The 15511-nt window shown below is 40.1% G+C and overlaps 1 protein-coding gene across 1 annotated transcript in view; it reads right to left on the reverse strand.

The window, feature by feature from the left end:
- The window catches only part of spns2 (SPNS lysolipid transporter 2, sphingosine-1-phosphate), a 77905-nt gene that overhangs the window by 17455 nt on the left and 44939 nt on the right, over window positions 1-15511 (reverse strand). Inside the window, exons 3-7 of the mRNA XM_017460119.3 lie at window positions 14832-14968; window positions 8569-8720; window positions 3948-4014; window positions 581-723; window positions 201-329 (exon numbers count right to left, since the gene is read on the reverse strand). Of these exons, the coding sequence (XP_017315608.1) occupies window positions 201-329; window positions 581-723; window positions 3948-4014; window positions 8569-8720; window positions 14832-14968 (628 nt within the window). The remainder of the gene's footprint in view (window positions 1-200; window positions 330-580; window positions 724-3947; window positions 4015-8568; window positions 8721-14831; window positions 14969-15511) is intronic.

Consider the following 15511-nt stretch of genomic DNA (forward strand, 5'->3'; position numbering starts at 1 on the left):
CTCTGTGTGTGTCCAAAAGTTCCAACAAAAACAGGTTTGTACTTGTGGGGACATTTCCCTTTCCCTGAGGTTAAGGTTAAGGTTAGAGTTAGGTCTAGGCATTAATTAGCTGCATTAATAATTATGTAGGTAATGGAAGGTCTTTACAAATACAGTACAATAAACGTGTGTGTGTGTATGTGTGTGTGTGTGTGTGTTACCTGTCTTTGCTCACTGTAGTCTCCTGCACCTCTTGAGCCCTGACCAGATACTGGGGGATCCATATCCCGAAGGCCCCGGTTGCAAACGATACTGCGGCCGATCCGAGAGATGAGAACATGTAACTTCGGCTAAAGAGGACATAAAATGCAGGCAATGAGTGTGCTAATGTGTTCATTTTTGTTTTTTCGCTTCTCTCATGTTTTAACATAATTAAGGTCTAGCTTATACAGACTTGATAGATTTATAAAAATAAAAAAAAAAGTGTCTCACTACACATATTCCCTCTGTTTTTCTCTTATCCTAACTTCCTCCCCTGCTCTCACGTTTTCTCCAGAAAAAAGAACAGAAAGTGAGGTTCTGAATCAGAGATGAGTGTTACTTTTTAAGGAGGGCCTTCATGTCACAGAGCCATGAGGTGCGCATCCCCATATGGCTGGTCGACTTGTCCACGATGCCCCTTTTGGGTTCAGGAACGAAGACCAGGATGAGAATTCCAGCAGTCATTCCTAAGATTGGAGACACCTAGAGAAAAAAAGAGAGTGGCTCTTTAGCTACAAACACCTGCTTTGGTTGGAACATTTGTTAAATGCAGGAGGTTTAACTGAATTTCGAGGCTACATGGGCGTGTTTTTGTGTAGTTGCTGGATGTGCATGATGCTTAGTGATGCGATGTGCTGAGTAGACTCCATTATATGCTGTTTTTTATTCCTCATCTCTCTCTCTCTCTCTTTCTCTCTGTGTGTATTTGTGTGTGTGTGTGTGTGTGTGATTGTGGGAGCAGCTGCGGTCCACCAGGCTATGTCTGTTATCTCTTTAATCATCTTTTAACGTCTCACCCAGCAGTGTGTGTACGAGTGTGTGCACATGTGTGCATGTTTCCGCAGGGAAGCAGTGCACCGAGGTTCATCCTTTGTAAAAGCAAAAGCAATTCTGTCTGTCAGGTTGAATCCTCTGACAAATACTTTATGCTACCATAATACTGAGCTCTGTTCCCAGGTGTGTGTGTGTGTGTTGTGTGGCATGGTGTTTACTTTCACTAAGTTGCTGCATTATGAATCTGCATAGCCGACAATGAGAGAGAGCAAGTGAGATGGCAAGTGAGTTCCATCCACTTGACTGCTGTCGTTTGACGCATTAAGCCGTGCTCCCGGTGCTTCAGGCTAAGCTGGGTGTATTGCTCCTTTATTCGAAATACCTCAAGCTTTTAGAGAAAGACTGTTCCACAGTCTCACACTTGATCGACTCACTTTACCCAGTATTTCTATAGTGTCCTTCACTGATCCCAGATCAGTTATGTGGTCTCTTATTAATGCCCATGGCTAACATTTGGGTTGGATTAACTGGTTCACTATTAGTGCTTTTCCACTAGATGGTATGGTATGATATGGTACATTATTAATCCAAATCTACCACTATCCGTCCCCTGGTCACATACCTTTGTCCGTTCACATAACGATACCTGGGAATGTAGAATGAGTTCTCTAGAGATGATGGGGTGGGTACTAATTCAGTAATCATTTATTAACCTCCTAATTGATTAGATACTCCAAAATGTCACATAAGCATCACTACTGGGCATGAATCCCAATGAGTACCTCAAACCAAATATGCCAATACTTTGGATGGAAATCGAGTGGCTGTTGAGTGCAAACTGTGTCATATGATTTTAAAAACAACAAAAACACAACCAGTCACTCCTTTTCTGTGGCGGAATCCCAAATACCATCTCAGCACAATTATATACATATATACACCCTTATGATGGAGTACATTGTATACATAGTGTTTGAAATTTGAAATTTGTCAAGACTTGAAGCTGACAGATTAGATATATATCAGATATATATAGATAAATATCAGTGACAGCAGGTGAATCTAAAATTCTGAACAGAATTTAATGATAATATTGTGATTAACTGCTAGGGGGAAAAAAACAGATCAAAGAGAAATGCTTTAGCAGTCACTACACCACTAGTGAAGATCGGTGTGCCAATATGTCTAGTATAAAGGCATTCAAAATAGGTAGGGTTTTTTTTCCACAAAAAAAATGGTGGTAGTTTGATTAGAGTGGGCGAGCCTGTCATCTACTGCATTTGACCAATCAACAGTCTGCACTATTTCTAGCTCCATCCATATTTCTCTAGGCAGAACTTTCAGTAACCTAGCAAGAAAAGTAACCGGATTCAGCAAAGGGGATCACGAATTGTGACGTACCCCAGTCTAACCTGGAAAATGGCTTATAACAATCCAAACTGACTGAGCGTGAAGTCAAGGTCAAGGCGCAGATCTGCTTTTCTGTGATGAATTTAAAAACAACTTGAAACTCCCTGAAAGTACAACCTAAAATTAAAAACTAATAAACTGAAAGAGAGGAAGGTCAGATCCCATTTTCCAGTCCCGGCCAGTGGGGGATGAATATCAAACAGTATAACCTTCTTTCTCTTCAACTCCTTTGTGTTTCTCTGCAGGTAACACTGTGAGCTATCCAAATACAATTCACCCTAAGTTCCTGAAGTTTTTCCTCGCCAGGAAAGGAAGGCCGCTGAGTTTAGAAGAGGCCTGCAAAACATGTGTAAAACAGCACAGAATGTTTTTTCCCTTCCAAAGCAGGATAAGGCTCTTTGGGAGACCCTGTTCATCTGATTGTTATTTTTGTACTTGTTTAAAGTTCTGATAATGACTAACTGCCCACCTCTTAAACCCTTTCCATCCCCTTTTCTTCTACTTCCAGTAGTCTTTTTGGTGCACGGTTGCGCTTGAACAATACAACCGTGTGTTCCTGTTTGGGCTAGCCCTTTTGAAAACAAGCAGCGGAAAACATTAGTTTGAGACCAACATAACTGTCATGTAACTCCGGAGAGGCGTTCCTGCCAGTTTGAGGAGCTGTAATAGTGCTTCTTAATTCTGTGTGTAGTCCTAACATGCCTTTAAGTGCGCGGCCACACACTGCGGTTGCTTCTATAACCATCGTAGTCTGTCACTGCTGTTCAAAAGTGCACAATAGGCCGGTACAATGGAGTACACCTGTTAACTTTAAGCAGTCACCTGTTAAAGTTTATGGAAAGTTGGAGAAGAAAAAAACGGAGACCCACTTAGTTGAGTGGAACGGGTTAATGTAATTGCAAAGAGTGAAGAATCCGAGGCATTTCCATGGGGGCCTCTTTCCTTCACAAAATTCTGTTCTGAGTTTATCTTTCTCTTGTTTCACTGCTTGTCTGATGGCTCCCTATAGTCCTCTCTGTCCTCATAGAGGGAACAGTCAGTGTCCACTTAAGCACCTGAATAAGTCCAGCTCTTAACATTACACAGAAGGTATTCAGGGTGTTGTTTTCAAAGAGTGCTGCAATATATCAAGCGTACTGCAAAAATACCCTAAAACAAGTCTGTCTTTGTATATCCCCCTGCTCAATCGGTGAATCGTGAAAGCCTATATTTGGTGGAAGGTAGTGCTGAGCCCAGAGCATGGCATTAGGGGGGAGATTTGATATGTTCGGTGAGTGTAGGACCCTGGGGACACGGCAGTAATTTTAAACTAGAGCACCTTCGTTTGCTTGGCTGTCAGCACTCTGTTTATAGGGTTGAATATGAAGTCTGATTCCCCTCTTTAAGATATTTTGGGATTTAGCTACCTGCAATGTAGTTGCTTTTCAGCATGCAACGTATTTAAATATCTACCCTCACCCCCATTTACTCATGCACACATAATTCCACTTCAAAGAAGGATAGTAGGGATAGATAGTTCTTACCCTCAGAGCCCAGTGCCAGTCCTGTGCGAGATCTTTAGCACTGGATCCCAGGATGTAGCCAAGACCACTAGAGCAAACAAAGAAAGATGTGTTTATATAAGCAGAGCATGTATGAATCAGAGGCTAAAACAAACTTTAAGATGATTACTCTATACATATTAAATTTCTGAACCCTTTTGTCTCTTGCATATTTCTTTTCAGTGATTATCAGCTGACCATAGATGTTTATTACTGGGCTAGAATGACCTGGCTTAACCCCTTGTTGGCATGTCCGGAATTTCACTGTAGTTACTGAATAATTCACAGTACTTACTGAATAATGTGCTTTTGGATGAATAACTCAGCAGTAACACAATGATTCTAAGGGAGATAACCTGGCCCTTAAAAAGACATTGTCATTGCATGTCTTGAGTTGGCCCCAAACTATACATCATGTCTTTTGGTCCATACTTAACTTGATGTCAGTTATACAACCATAAGAGTCGTATTTTCAATGTTATTAAAAGATTGATTAACTACCACTTTGACTAAACTCCATGCCTTGTTGAATTAGACAAACCGAGGGTGTGCATGAGAACCAAATAAATATAAACCCCAGCAAGAACTCCTGAGAAAATGAATACAATTCAAGTCCTATAGTGAAGGGAATGTTCAAAATCAGTGTGTGACAAAGACAGCACAGAAGACAGAAATCAAATCTGTTCCAAGTGGAAAAAAGGTAAACATAAATATGCGGCACTGGGTTTGTTTCTGTCTCAGTCATTTTCTCTTCTGTGCTTCATTCCTTGTCATTGTTGTCATCCACTACTGCCCTCTGTTCTCATTCTATCCCCAGATGAGCAGAGTCACATTAGGTGAAATATTCATGCGCTGAGAGAACAGACTATTCTCAGGTCAGACGTTAAGCATACTAATGCCGCTGGTAATGGCTCTGCATTGGCGATTACCTCCAGCAATATGCGAGAGTCTCAACCATTGTTCATTAGAAACAAAGAGAGAGAGAGCGAGCGGGAGAGAGAACGAGAGAGCACATTTTCTTCATCTGAAACATTTTAGACTGTTGTAATGATTAATGTTTCAGATTGACATTCTGTGCGATGGCACTGACGGTGACGTTAGCATGAAATTTGACGCTTTAGATGCTGACACATTTGAGCAGTCTGTACAGATGAGGTGAGGAGGTCAGACAACTGGACAGAGAGCAGAGAGAGCACTAAAGTGCTGCTGTATCGCTCTTTTTTTCTTTTCTTTCCCTTTTGGTTTGTATAAATGAATTCCCACTGGTGTTGGGAGGCATGTGAACAGCATTTCCCCAGTTTTAGAAAAAATATCATCTCGTTTCTATCAGTTTCCATCCCCTGCAGTTTTGATGACAATGTTTGTGAACTCAATTTATAATTAGAGTCATGACCTCTAAATTCTTCATGAGCAAGGTCTTGTTGAGTGTAATTTCCTCACTCAAGGTAGAACTGTGTCTCCAGCTACTGTATCTGAAGAATCTATGAGTCATGGCAGTTTAGACAGACCAAACTTTGTGCCCTGTTTACTCTGATAAAGTTCATAATTGCTCTGTTATGCCGTGACTACTGAGGAAGCTCAAACACGTTCTGATTATGATGACTCTCTGTCTGACTGATTAAATGGCTGTTTGAGGCTTTCAGAAGTTAAGGCATTTCCTTTTTGACCTTTTTTTTTCATTTTGCTTTTGTAACAGTTTTCCACCACGTGTCCATCTGCACTGCTGATCTCACCCTCATTTTTATGTCAAATTGTCTATTATAACCTCTAGTGCTCAACTCTGTCTATCTAACCACTCAAGGTGACTCATTCACTAATTTTATTTCCCCTGACTCTCATCTACAACCCAATGTCCTCAGCTGTAGGTGCAGGAAATGAACTCTATTAGATTCTGACAGGGCTCCTAGTGTTATCATAACCATTAAGATTTATGATTAACCTAGACTTGCATTTTAAGCTATAAGGTCAAGTATGATTTAACAGTATGGAGATTCCTTTGCTAAGTTCCATTAACGTTCCATTGTTGATGTATGACAACACTGAATTATATTAAGACAAATGACTGGACGCAGGAGCCAAACATATGTGAGGAGTGGCTTTGATCTACTGTAATACTTTTCAAAACAAAACAAAACATAAAAGTCATTGCATTCCGCAAAGTGAATTTGTCTGCTGGCTGAAAGGTCATGTGAGAAGCTGAAGTCATTCTAGCACATTTCTCCCTTTGCTGATTCAACAGACACCAGATAACCAGGTATCATTGCTCTTGGAGGATAAAAAGGATTTAGAGATCATATGCAGACAAACTGTGTGAAGCCGAAGAGGAGAATCGGGCTAATGCAGTTTACAAAGATGCAGACATAGGATTAATTCAATCGCTTTCAGGGCTACATTTGCCATTGCTACTTTAAAATGGGTTTAAAAAGAGATTATGATCTGAAATACAGATAAAGAACAGCAATTCTGTTAGACATAACACTTGTGATGCATCACTAAACATAAAATGTATAAGCTGCTCATTTTTCTCTTGTACACATGCAAATCTTTACTAGTAACATTTCATCTTAGTTTCACTGTAGTTAGTGAATAGGTTGTTGTGGTTACTGAATAACATGCTTTAAGATGACTAACTCAATAATAAGCTGGGAGTTTTTATGCGGTTAAAAGTAGCCACAGTTGTCAAAAATCTGATAAATTCTTTCATAGCCTGACTGTCTTCCAATTTTACACCCAGACCACGCATATTATTTTATCTCACCCTGTTTGGGTCAGAACATTCCATCTCCTGCGTGCTTCCTGTTTTCCCAGGCACCAATGCAGGTAAATCTCATTGTGTAAACTTAATCAGCCAAATCTGGCCAACAGATTGAACAACATGCCATTTTAGAGATTTACTGGTGAGAGAAAAGTTTTCCTTTCCAAAAGGAGAATCGATTTCCTTGCCTGGGCTCAAGCTCAAGCCTGAGTTCACTTCCTGGAAACGGTCATAATAACCAGGCTGTAGATAAACAAGCAGTGTGCTGGACAGGAAGTGAGGCAGCCGGGTTCATAGCTACAATCGTTGGCCTCTTATTGTTTCTACCAATGAATGCTTTGTTAGGTCTGAACCTCCAGGACCTCCACAGGCCATTTGGCAACCGTTCCAGATTGTCTGACCTTTCTTTTACTGCAATTAATGTTTTATCAATACTATTCCTCGCCATACTAAAAACATTGCTGTCGCCTGATACTTGAATGGAGGAATGTTAACTGAATTATGTACTTTTTATTTTTTATTTTGAAATGGTCCAGATGGTGCAAACCACAGGAGTGTTATTCATGGTTGAGAAGTAGATCTATGTTCTGAATTTTTCCATATGGTTGTGTACTGTAAATGTTCTATTAGTGGCTGTGCTACCAGCATGTTTTTGGTAGGTTTGAGGAAACCTGAGAACCTGGTGGAAACCCACTGGGGCACAGGGAATACATGCAAAACTCCACCTAGAGAGTAAACCAAGCTCAGGATTGAAGTGGGGACCTTTGGACTGTTGGCGTGTGCCACCTTTGTACATCGTTGAAAGTGTATTATAATTTGGTTTGACAAAATTTGGTGTTGACTAACTCTGCAGTGTGTCTGCTTATTAATGCAAGCCTTGTCCAACCCCATGAAGTGCAGTAAACAATGCTAAACACTATAGGGAGATTCATGCCAAATAAAAATAAACTCAGACTACCTCATCAATGCATGCCTTTGTATTATAGACTCTTCCCTGTTTGTGCCTAAAAATAAGGGCTTTGGGTTTATTTACCTGAGTGAGTCACCAATGCAAATCAATTTTGCCATGTCAGTCTCTGCTTGCAGGTCCTGCCTATCTTTGTGCCTTGTCGTCCATGGAAGTGACCGTACATAAAGGTGCTGTGCGCCACTGGACTCAATTATGTGCATTTGACCTTTACTGAGCTGAGATGGCTGTGCTGATAAATGTTGCTGTCTAAGCCTGAATCCTGCCAGCCTGTCTGCTTTCAAAATGGCTTGGCACGAAACAAAACTCTCATACGAACGAAAGAAGAATATCAGAAGTATCGTAAAAGGCCATGCTGAGTCACAATAATCTGACAGCTAAAAATAGTTAACCCTTCTTGTGGTTTCTATGATTGTCCCAAAAACGTTTGGAAACTCTCATAAGAATGAAAGGAGAACCTCTAAAGTATCGTAATGGTCATGTTGAGTCAGTTAAAAATAGGTTTCTGGTTTGTATTATCTTCTCCAATATGGTTGCCAAATCAGTCACAGCCTTGAGTAGTACAGGATTTTTTAATTACAGTTCATTACCCTGCATGCATCTTGCTGCCTTGCTTGTATTGCAGCTAGCATAGGCTGGTTTTCACTCAACAAATTATCATGTAACAGTCAGTGATGCATGGAACAGTCGCTGCCTTATCTCCAGTTCTTGAATAAACGCTGTTGTAAACTGCCACTGGTGACACAGCTGGGCTGTTGTGCTTTGTATCAATACAAAAGCCCGTCAGACCTCACAGACTCCTAGGTTTCTGACATGGTTGGGTTCTCGACGCATTGAGAAGTTTACAAACTCTGATCTACAATACAGTGGATGAAGATTACCTTCCTAATGGGATAGCCAGGTAGAAGACAGAGAGCATTATAGTCCTCTTGTTGTTGGTGAACAGATCTCCGATGATGGTGGGAGAGATGGAGGAGTAGCTGGACTCTCCGATGCCTACCAGGCCTCTGGATAGCACAAACACCCAATAGTACTGCAAAAAAAATAAACAGACAGGCAATATGTTAAAAAAAGGAAGATGCTATAATAAACAGGAGAATTTACCAGAAGATACCAGTTACGATGCCCACTTAAGCTGCACCTTTATACGTTTATATATACACTACATGTATATTTGTGGTATTCATTTCCATAAATATTATTATAAATATTATATATAAATATCATTGCTGAATATTTGATGCCAGTCTGTGCTCTCTTAGAGTCTTTTCCTCTTTCAAAAACACACCCTTATGTCCTCTCTTGCCCAGATGATCTGCTTATTCAGCAGTATCCCTTCATAAATCTGCTCACTTTTATAGAACAGCACAACTGGGTGTGGATTTCCCAAGAGGATACCGATTCAAAACTGAAACCTCGCTGCAGAATTAAAGGACGATGACCTTTCACATCATCTTGCCTTAAATTGCCTGTATGGGAAGTGTTTTTATAACAATAGCCAGTTCTCGCAATGATCTTGGAGAAGAAGCACATCTGGGCAGTGCACTCTGACCCAGGCCTTCTGGTTTAATGATTAGAGAGAAGGAAGGAAGAGAGAAACAACCCTGTTTGCTTGGAAAGACTAGGTGGGGTGCAGTTATAGATATTCATGTATAAGCACTATTTAAGTGTGTGTGGGTGGTAAGAGTATGGGACTACATACATATATGGATCTATGCTAAATATACCGAACTTTTCTGCATTACCAGTGCACCATAATCTTGTTTATTTTTAATCTCATGAGTTTATTTCTTCATATGAGGAAAAGACACATATAGACTCTTTACACCCTTGTGTCTTTTCTCTCTTTCTATCCTTAGTTCCCTTTTTCACACTGTAGTTACACGTACACACTCATTCTGATACTATTTCTCTTTGTTCCTGTTCTTCATCTCCATCCTCTCTACCTACACACACACAAATTATGCCAAATCTAGGACGCCCAGCCAAATTTAACAGTGCTACAGGGAACAAATCTTGCAAATATGGGATTTCTCTTTAGGATTTTCACACAATCAAGCCCCGCACTCTTGGATGTGTGACGTCTCTTGGGTCAGTTTATGAAGCTACCTGAAGACGGCTGCTAGTTCCTAAAGAAGAAAGCAAACCTTTAATTGATGAAATCACCTTTAATTTCTCCTGAGACGACTACTAAGAAAGGATTGTTTTCCTAGTGTAGCTCCAAAACATGTTTCTAATCCTAGCCTTGAGCATTACTGGACCTTGAGGCAGTCGATGGCAATTCTTAGTAATGGTGTCCATGTGGTCATGTGTGAGCAATAATGATTTTCCTTCTCCTCAAAAGAACGATGTCCAGCATTGTCCCCTCACCCCATGTTCCGGTCTTTGTCCTATTACCAGATATCCCTCTTTTTTTTCTCCGTTCTGTTCATTCCTTGGCCCATCTGACAGCCTTCATTATACCAGTGCAGGAAAAAGGGTGGGGCTACTACTCTATTTTATTGTTGCGTGTTATGTAATTCCCAGCAGGTATAGGGAATTACTATGGTGTACGTGACAGGAAATAGAAACACAATTGATAGTAATGCTGGGCAAGCCTCCTTCATACATACACTCATATCTTCCTATACTGATCTGGGTTCTTATAGCAGCAGCTGTGCTGGAACCAAAATTGTGTGTGTGTGTGTGTGTGTGTGTGTGTGTGTGTGTGTGTGTGTGTGTGTGTAGGAGCAGAAAGCTGGAGAGCTGCATTGCAGAGTAAGGGATGGAGGAGTGAAAGAGAGGAGAGAAGGAGGAGGGAGAATTGGTGGTGTGGGGATGATACGAATATTAACCAGAAACACACACTAGATGTAATCATGAAAATATTTACATATATACTAGGGTTATAAAATTCCTTTACAAATTGAGTTCATTTAATTTTTTTTGCATGTGACTGCTTTTAAATAGCAACGAGTGTAATACTGATACAGACAGAATGTACATTACCAGTGGCGCTACACTACGTGTTCATATCACATAAATCACAAGAGGGGTAAGTTGCATGATTTTCTTTGTGTCAAGATTATTGTTGTTGTTGTTGTTGTTGTTGTTTTTTAGCCACGATGATGTTTATGAGATATTTCGCAATCCACATCCAAATTTACCATCTTCAACTGATCTTCACTCTTACATCAGGAAGGTTAAATACCATAAAGCTTTCTCTTCACTATCTACGCTCACTAAAAATGGTATAACATAATGACATGGTAGTACAACGCACATAGCGCACTATATAACCATTAAAGTGCAAAAAAAAAATAATAAAGTCACAGGAAAAGATGGACTCTAATATTCTAGGAAATTAAGATGGGAAAATATAATATACTTAAATGACATACTTTTATTTAGACCCCTTTCCTACATGTACCAATGAAAAGTCCAACATAGGATCTTAAGTTTTAAGTTTTAAGCGCCTTTGAATACATGAATAATATGAAAATCCTTGAAATTCTTCCAGCTGAGAAAGCAGATAAATAATGACTTGAGATTAGCAGTCTCTGTGACCTTGTATCCACTCTCATCCACCTACCTATGAACGAACACACACACACACACACACACACACCCGCACACACCCGCGCACAAGATGCATGGTGCATAAAATATACTGCCTGACTTTTTTATTCCCCATTTCACGACTATGACACAATCTAAAACTGACTTTATTTATTTTTAACCAAGATTATGAGCCAATCAGGTCAAGCCTATATTTTTACTTTTGAGGAACAAAATGTGTAAGAGTTGCATTCTTATTCCTGAAAAACCCCACACATAAACATGAGTTTCGAAACTTGTTCTGCATGAATACACACAAATCAGCAAACCCAGCAGCAGGCTTAGTTTTTTGTTAAAACGCAAGATTATGATAATGGAGTTAGAAAAAAAAGAGGAACACTGCTGTCTAATTTCAGCGGAATCACCCAAAAACGCTTGTTTTGATTAATCCAAAAGAATCTCATCTACTATAGATATGTGAGCGTGTAGAGTTTTATTAACTGGGCCGAGCTGATCTCTGCAGGTATGAGCTGATCTCTACAGGTATGAGCTGATCTCTGCAGGTATGAGCTGATCTCTGCAGGTATGAGCTGATCTCTACAGGTATGAGCTGATCTCTACAGGTATGAGCTGATCTCTGCAGGTATGAGCTGATCTCTACAGGTATGAGCTGATCTCTACAGGTATGAGCTGATCTCTGCAGGTATGAGCTGATCTCTACAGGCATGAGCTGATCTCTGCAGGTATGAGCTGATCTCTGCAGGTATGAGCTGATCTCTACAGGTATGAGCTGATCTCTACAGGCATGAGCTGATCTCTGCAGGTATGAGCTGATCTCTGCAGGTATGAGCTGATCTCTACAGGTATGAGCTGATCTCTACAGGTATGAGCTGATCTCTGCAGGTATGAGCTGATCTCTACAGGTATGAGCTGATCTCTACAGGTATGAGCTGATCTCTGCAGGTATGAGCTGATCTCTGCAGGTATGAGCTGATCTCTACAGGTATGAGCTGATCTCTACAGGTATGAGCTGATCTCTGCAGGTATGAGCTGATCTCTACAGGCATGAGCTGATCTCTACAGGTATGAGCTGATCTCTGCAGGTATGAGCTGATCTCTACAGGCATGAGCTGATCTCTACAGATATGAGCTGATATCTACAGGTATGAGCTGATCTCTGCAGGTATGAGCTGATCTCTACAGGCATGAGCTGATCTCTACAGACATGAGCTGATCTCTACATGTATGAGCTGATCTCTACAGGCATGAGCTGATTTCTACATGTATGAGCTGATTTCAACAGGTATGAGCTGATTTCTACATGTATGAGCAGTCTCGTTGCAAGTTAGTGGGAGTTTTGGAGATGAAATCAGCAGCTATAGGGCAGCAGGTTAGTGTAAGATAATAAATATCTGTGTTCGAGCTATTCACACTAAAGCAAGGGAGACCCAGGAGGGAGGAATATCATGTAGGCTTAGGGGAAATAGATCAAGGCAAGTTTTGCTTTTAAGTGAAAGTGAAAAAAAGTGAAAAGTGTTTCATTCAAGGACTGAAATTTACATAATATTCTCAATTCAGTGTCATTTGTTGCACCAGTGCTAAATAAGGAATAAACATCGAGGTGGTGTGTTGTGTTAACACAGCGAAGTTGATTGTTTTCCAATAACAAATGTGTGGCATGTCCCAACGTGCCACGGCAATTTTCCCTGCCGATTACATTTTTTAAAAATTGTATTAATAAATTACACATTGTACTTTTAACCATTTACAGTTACATTTAATGTTGTGGAACATCTGTGAAATAATTCCCTCTTATAAAATCTACCTAAGAACAGCTATAAACAGCCATTCCCTCACCCTGAGTAATTTTTTCTCTCTATTCACATTTATCACACACACACAAATGCAACTTATCATGGTACAGAGAAACTGGAAAATGTCCTGAAAGTCCTGAAGTCCTCCTGAAAACTTGCTCACTGACACTGGAGACTCCTTCCATACATGTTAAATAAACATCTCTTCAGAGATTCCAGAGTCACAATATCAACGATTATATGCTTTTCTTTGTAAAATAACATGTTTATGTGGATTCTCCGCCAAACACATCCCTGGGAATTTATGATTATAGAATTAATAACGTTTCATAAGGAGTGCATCAATATAAAGCTATAATTTGCAATTAAAGCAGGTACTACTGTCCAGACCTGTGCTGTTATAGAGAATGAATCAACACCTTCTGACCAATCAGATTCAACAGTGCTGTAGTATCACAACAAATCACAGCTTAAATACAAAATCTTAATAATATCACGTCTTGAGGTTTGGTTTATGATGACTGAAATATGAAGCATATATTCAGTCCCCATGCTAATGAACAGGTGTGTGTATGCATGCACATGTTAGCGTAAGTTGTTGTAAAGCAGAATAGCTCCTTTTGTCAATGCCTTTCAAGGGAAATAAATGCATTTCTCTTGCTCTAAGGTACATATCTGTCCTGAACCCACCACAGACACTGATTCCAAACACATGATACAAAAATATCAAAACTCGGCACATATACGCCCTCGCTCTGGGCCACGCTAAACAGTCCTTTCTCTTAATTAGCATTCACTCTGAATGACTGTCTCATGCCCTTTCTGGAGACTAGAGACTCAGACACACAAACTCACAAAGCATGTTGATGTGTGCTGTCAATCCTGAATCCTCAATCCTGTCTGGGTTTGACTGAAATGCTTGGTAATAAACCCCAAACTGCGATACTGAAACAAAACCTATAGCTTTCTATTAGCTTAGGTTGCCTAGCATATTTAACTTGAACTAAAAGCTCGATCATATCCTGATGTGATCTACCCTGGTGGCAGGTCTGATTACATTAAGTGGCTGCCAGCTGAGATATAGATTAAACATGTGGGGTAGGGGGGAATAACACACTGCTGGAAAAACATAGCAAGGGGTATTAACTGACAGAACATGGCCAGGATGCAACTCAGCAAGCTAAAAACAGTTGATGACAAAAAGAAAAACAGTTGATGACAAAAGTACTACTGGACAGACAAGTAAGCATTTCAAGCTAGTGCCATTCAAAAGTGTTAATAGGAAGTGCCTCTATGTAAAGAGGGATGAGACACGGCATAAGGACATGGGAGCTTTTAAATGGCATATGGTATACAGATGTCCCTAGGCCATGTTAATATTTTTTCTGGCATTAAAAATTAAGTATTATTCTATGTATATAGATTATTTGTAATGGTTTTACATGATATGTTCAGCGGTACTTCAAGAAAAAAAAGGTTGGCTTGAAATATCTTAACTGTTAAATGGTAGTACATTAGTATTAGTGTACCACCATTGGATTAGCTTTTATCTTTGGACGTAAGTGTTGTATTACCAGTAGTCCTTAATGAGTACGTTTATGACCTTGATTTTAACAGCGCATTCTGTATTTCAGCTGCACCAAATGGAGCACGTTTACCTTAAGCTCAGACGCTGATGTGCTCGAAAAGAATTCATGAAATGCCACTGAGCATCTCAAAGTCTGTTACCTGGTCCTGTTTCAACTTTGTGAAGACAGTCTTATTTTCACAATCATAGAAAGCAGATCTCTTACCTCTTTGGTGATAAAGGAGCTCAGTAGTGTCACAGCCGACCAGAAGAAGATGCCGCAGCTCAGAATGACCTTCCTGTTAAATCGGTCACCAAGGTAACCGAAGATGGGTGCCGCCACCATGAAACTGCAGATGAAAACTGTGAGAGAGAAAATTCGAAATTTCATATTAGATATATTTTTGGATCAGGAAACAGGAATCATGATAGAGAATTGTGCTTCGTACATCATCTCGTTCAAGTAACATGAACCATTCGGGAAATTCTAGGGAAATTTTGAATGTATGTAGATCCTCCACTATCCATCAAACGTGCTACACTAATTCAATGTGGGAGGACGATTGAAGGCTTGATTCAGCTTTCCAACCCACACCACTCCCACAAGCCCCTGCTGCTCTGTATCCTGTGTCCAAGCAACAGTGATTCCAAGGTAGATAATTATGATCAAGGTTGTCAGAAGGTCTAGAAACTGCTTCTGATTGTTCATGATGTGTTTAGTGAAAGTAGATTTCTCATTTTATCTTTCAGCCCCAAAATGTATACAGCATTTTCCCATAATACACAATATGACAATTCAAATTCCACTGGTTCTCTACAGCCAAACTACAGTTACTACACGAGTCATGAGAGTGCAGAGAAATGCCACTGCTGACATTTCATTTTCTCTTTTGTTAGTTGCAGAAA

Source organism: Ictalurus punctatus, chromosome 28, assembly GCF_001660625.3.
Source record: "Ictalurus punctatus breed USDA103 chromosome 28, Coco_2.0, whole genome shotgun sequence".
NCBI classification, from domain to species: Eukaryota; Metazoa; Chordata; class Actinopteri; order Siluriformes; family Ictaluridae; genus Ictalurus; species Ictalurus punctatus.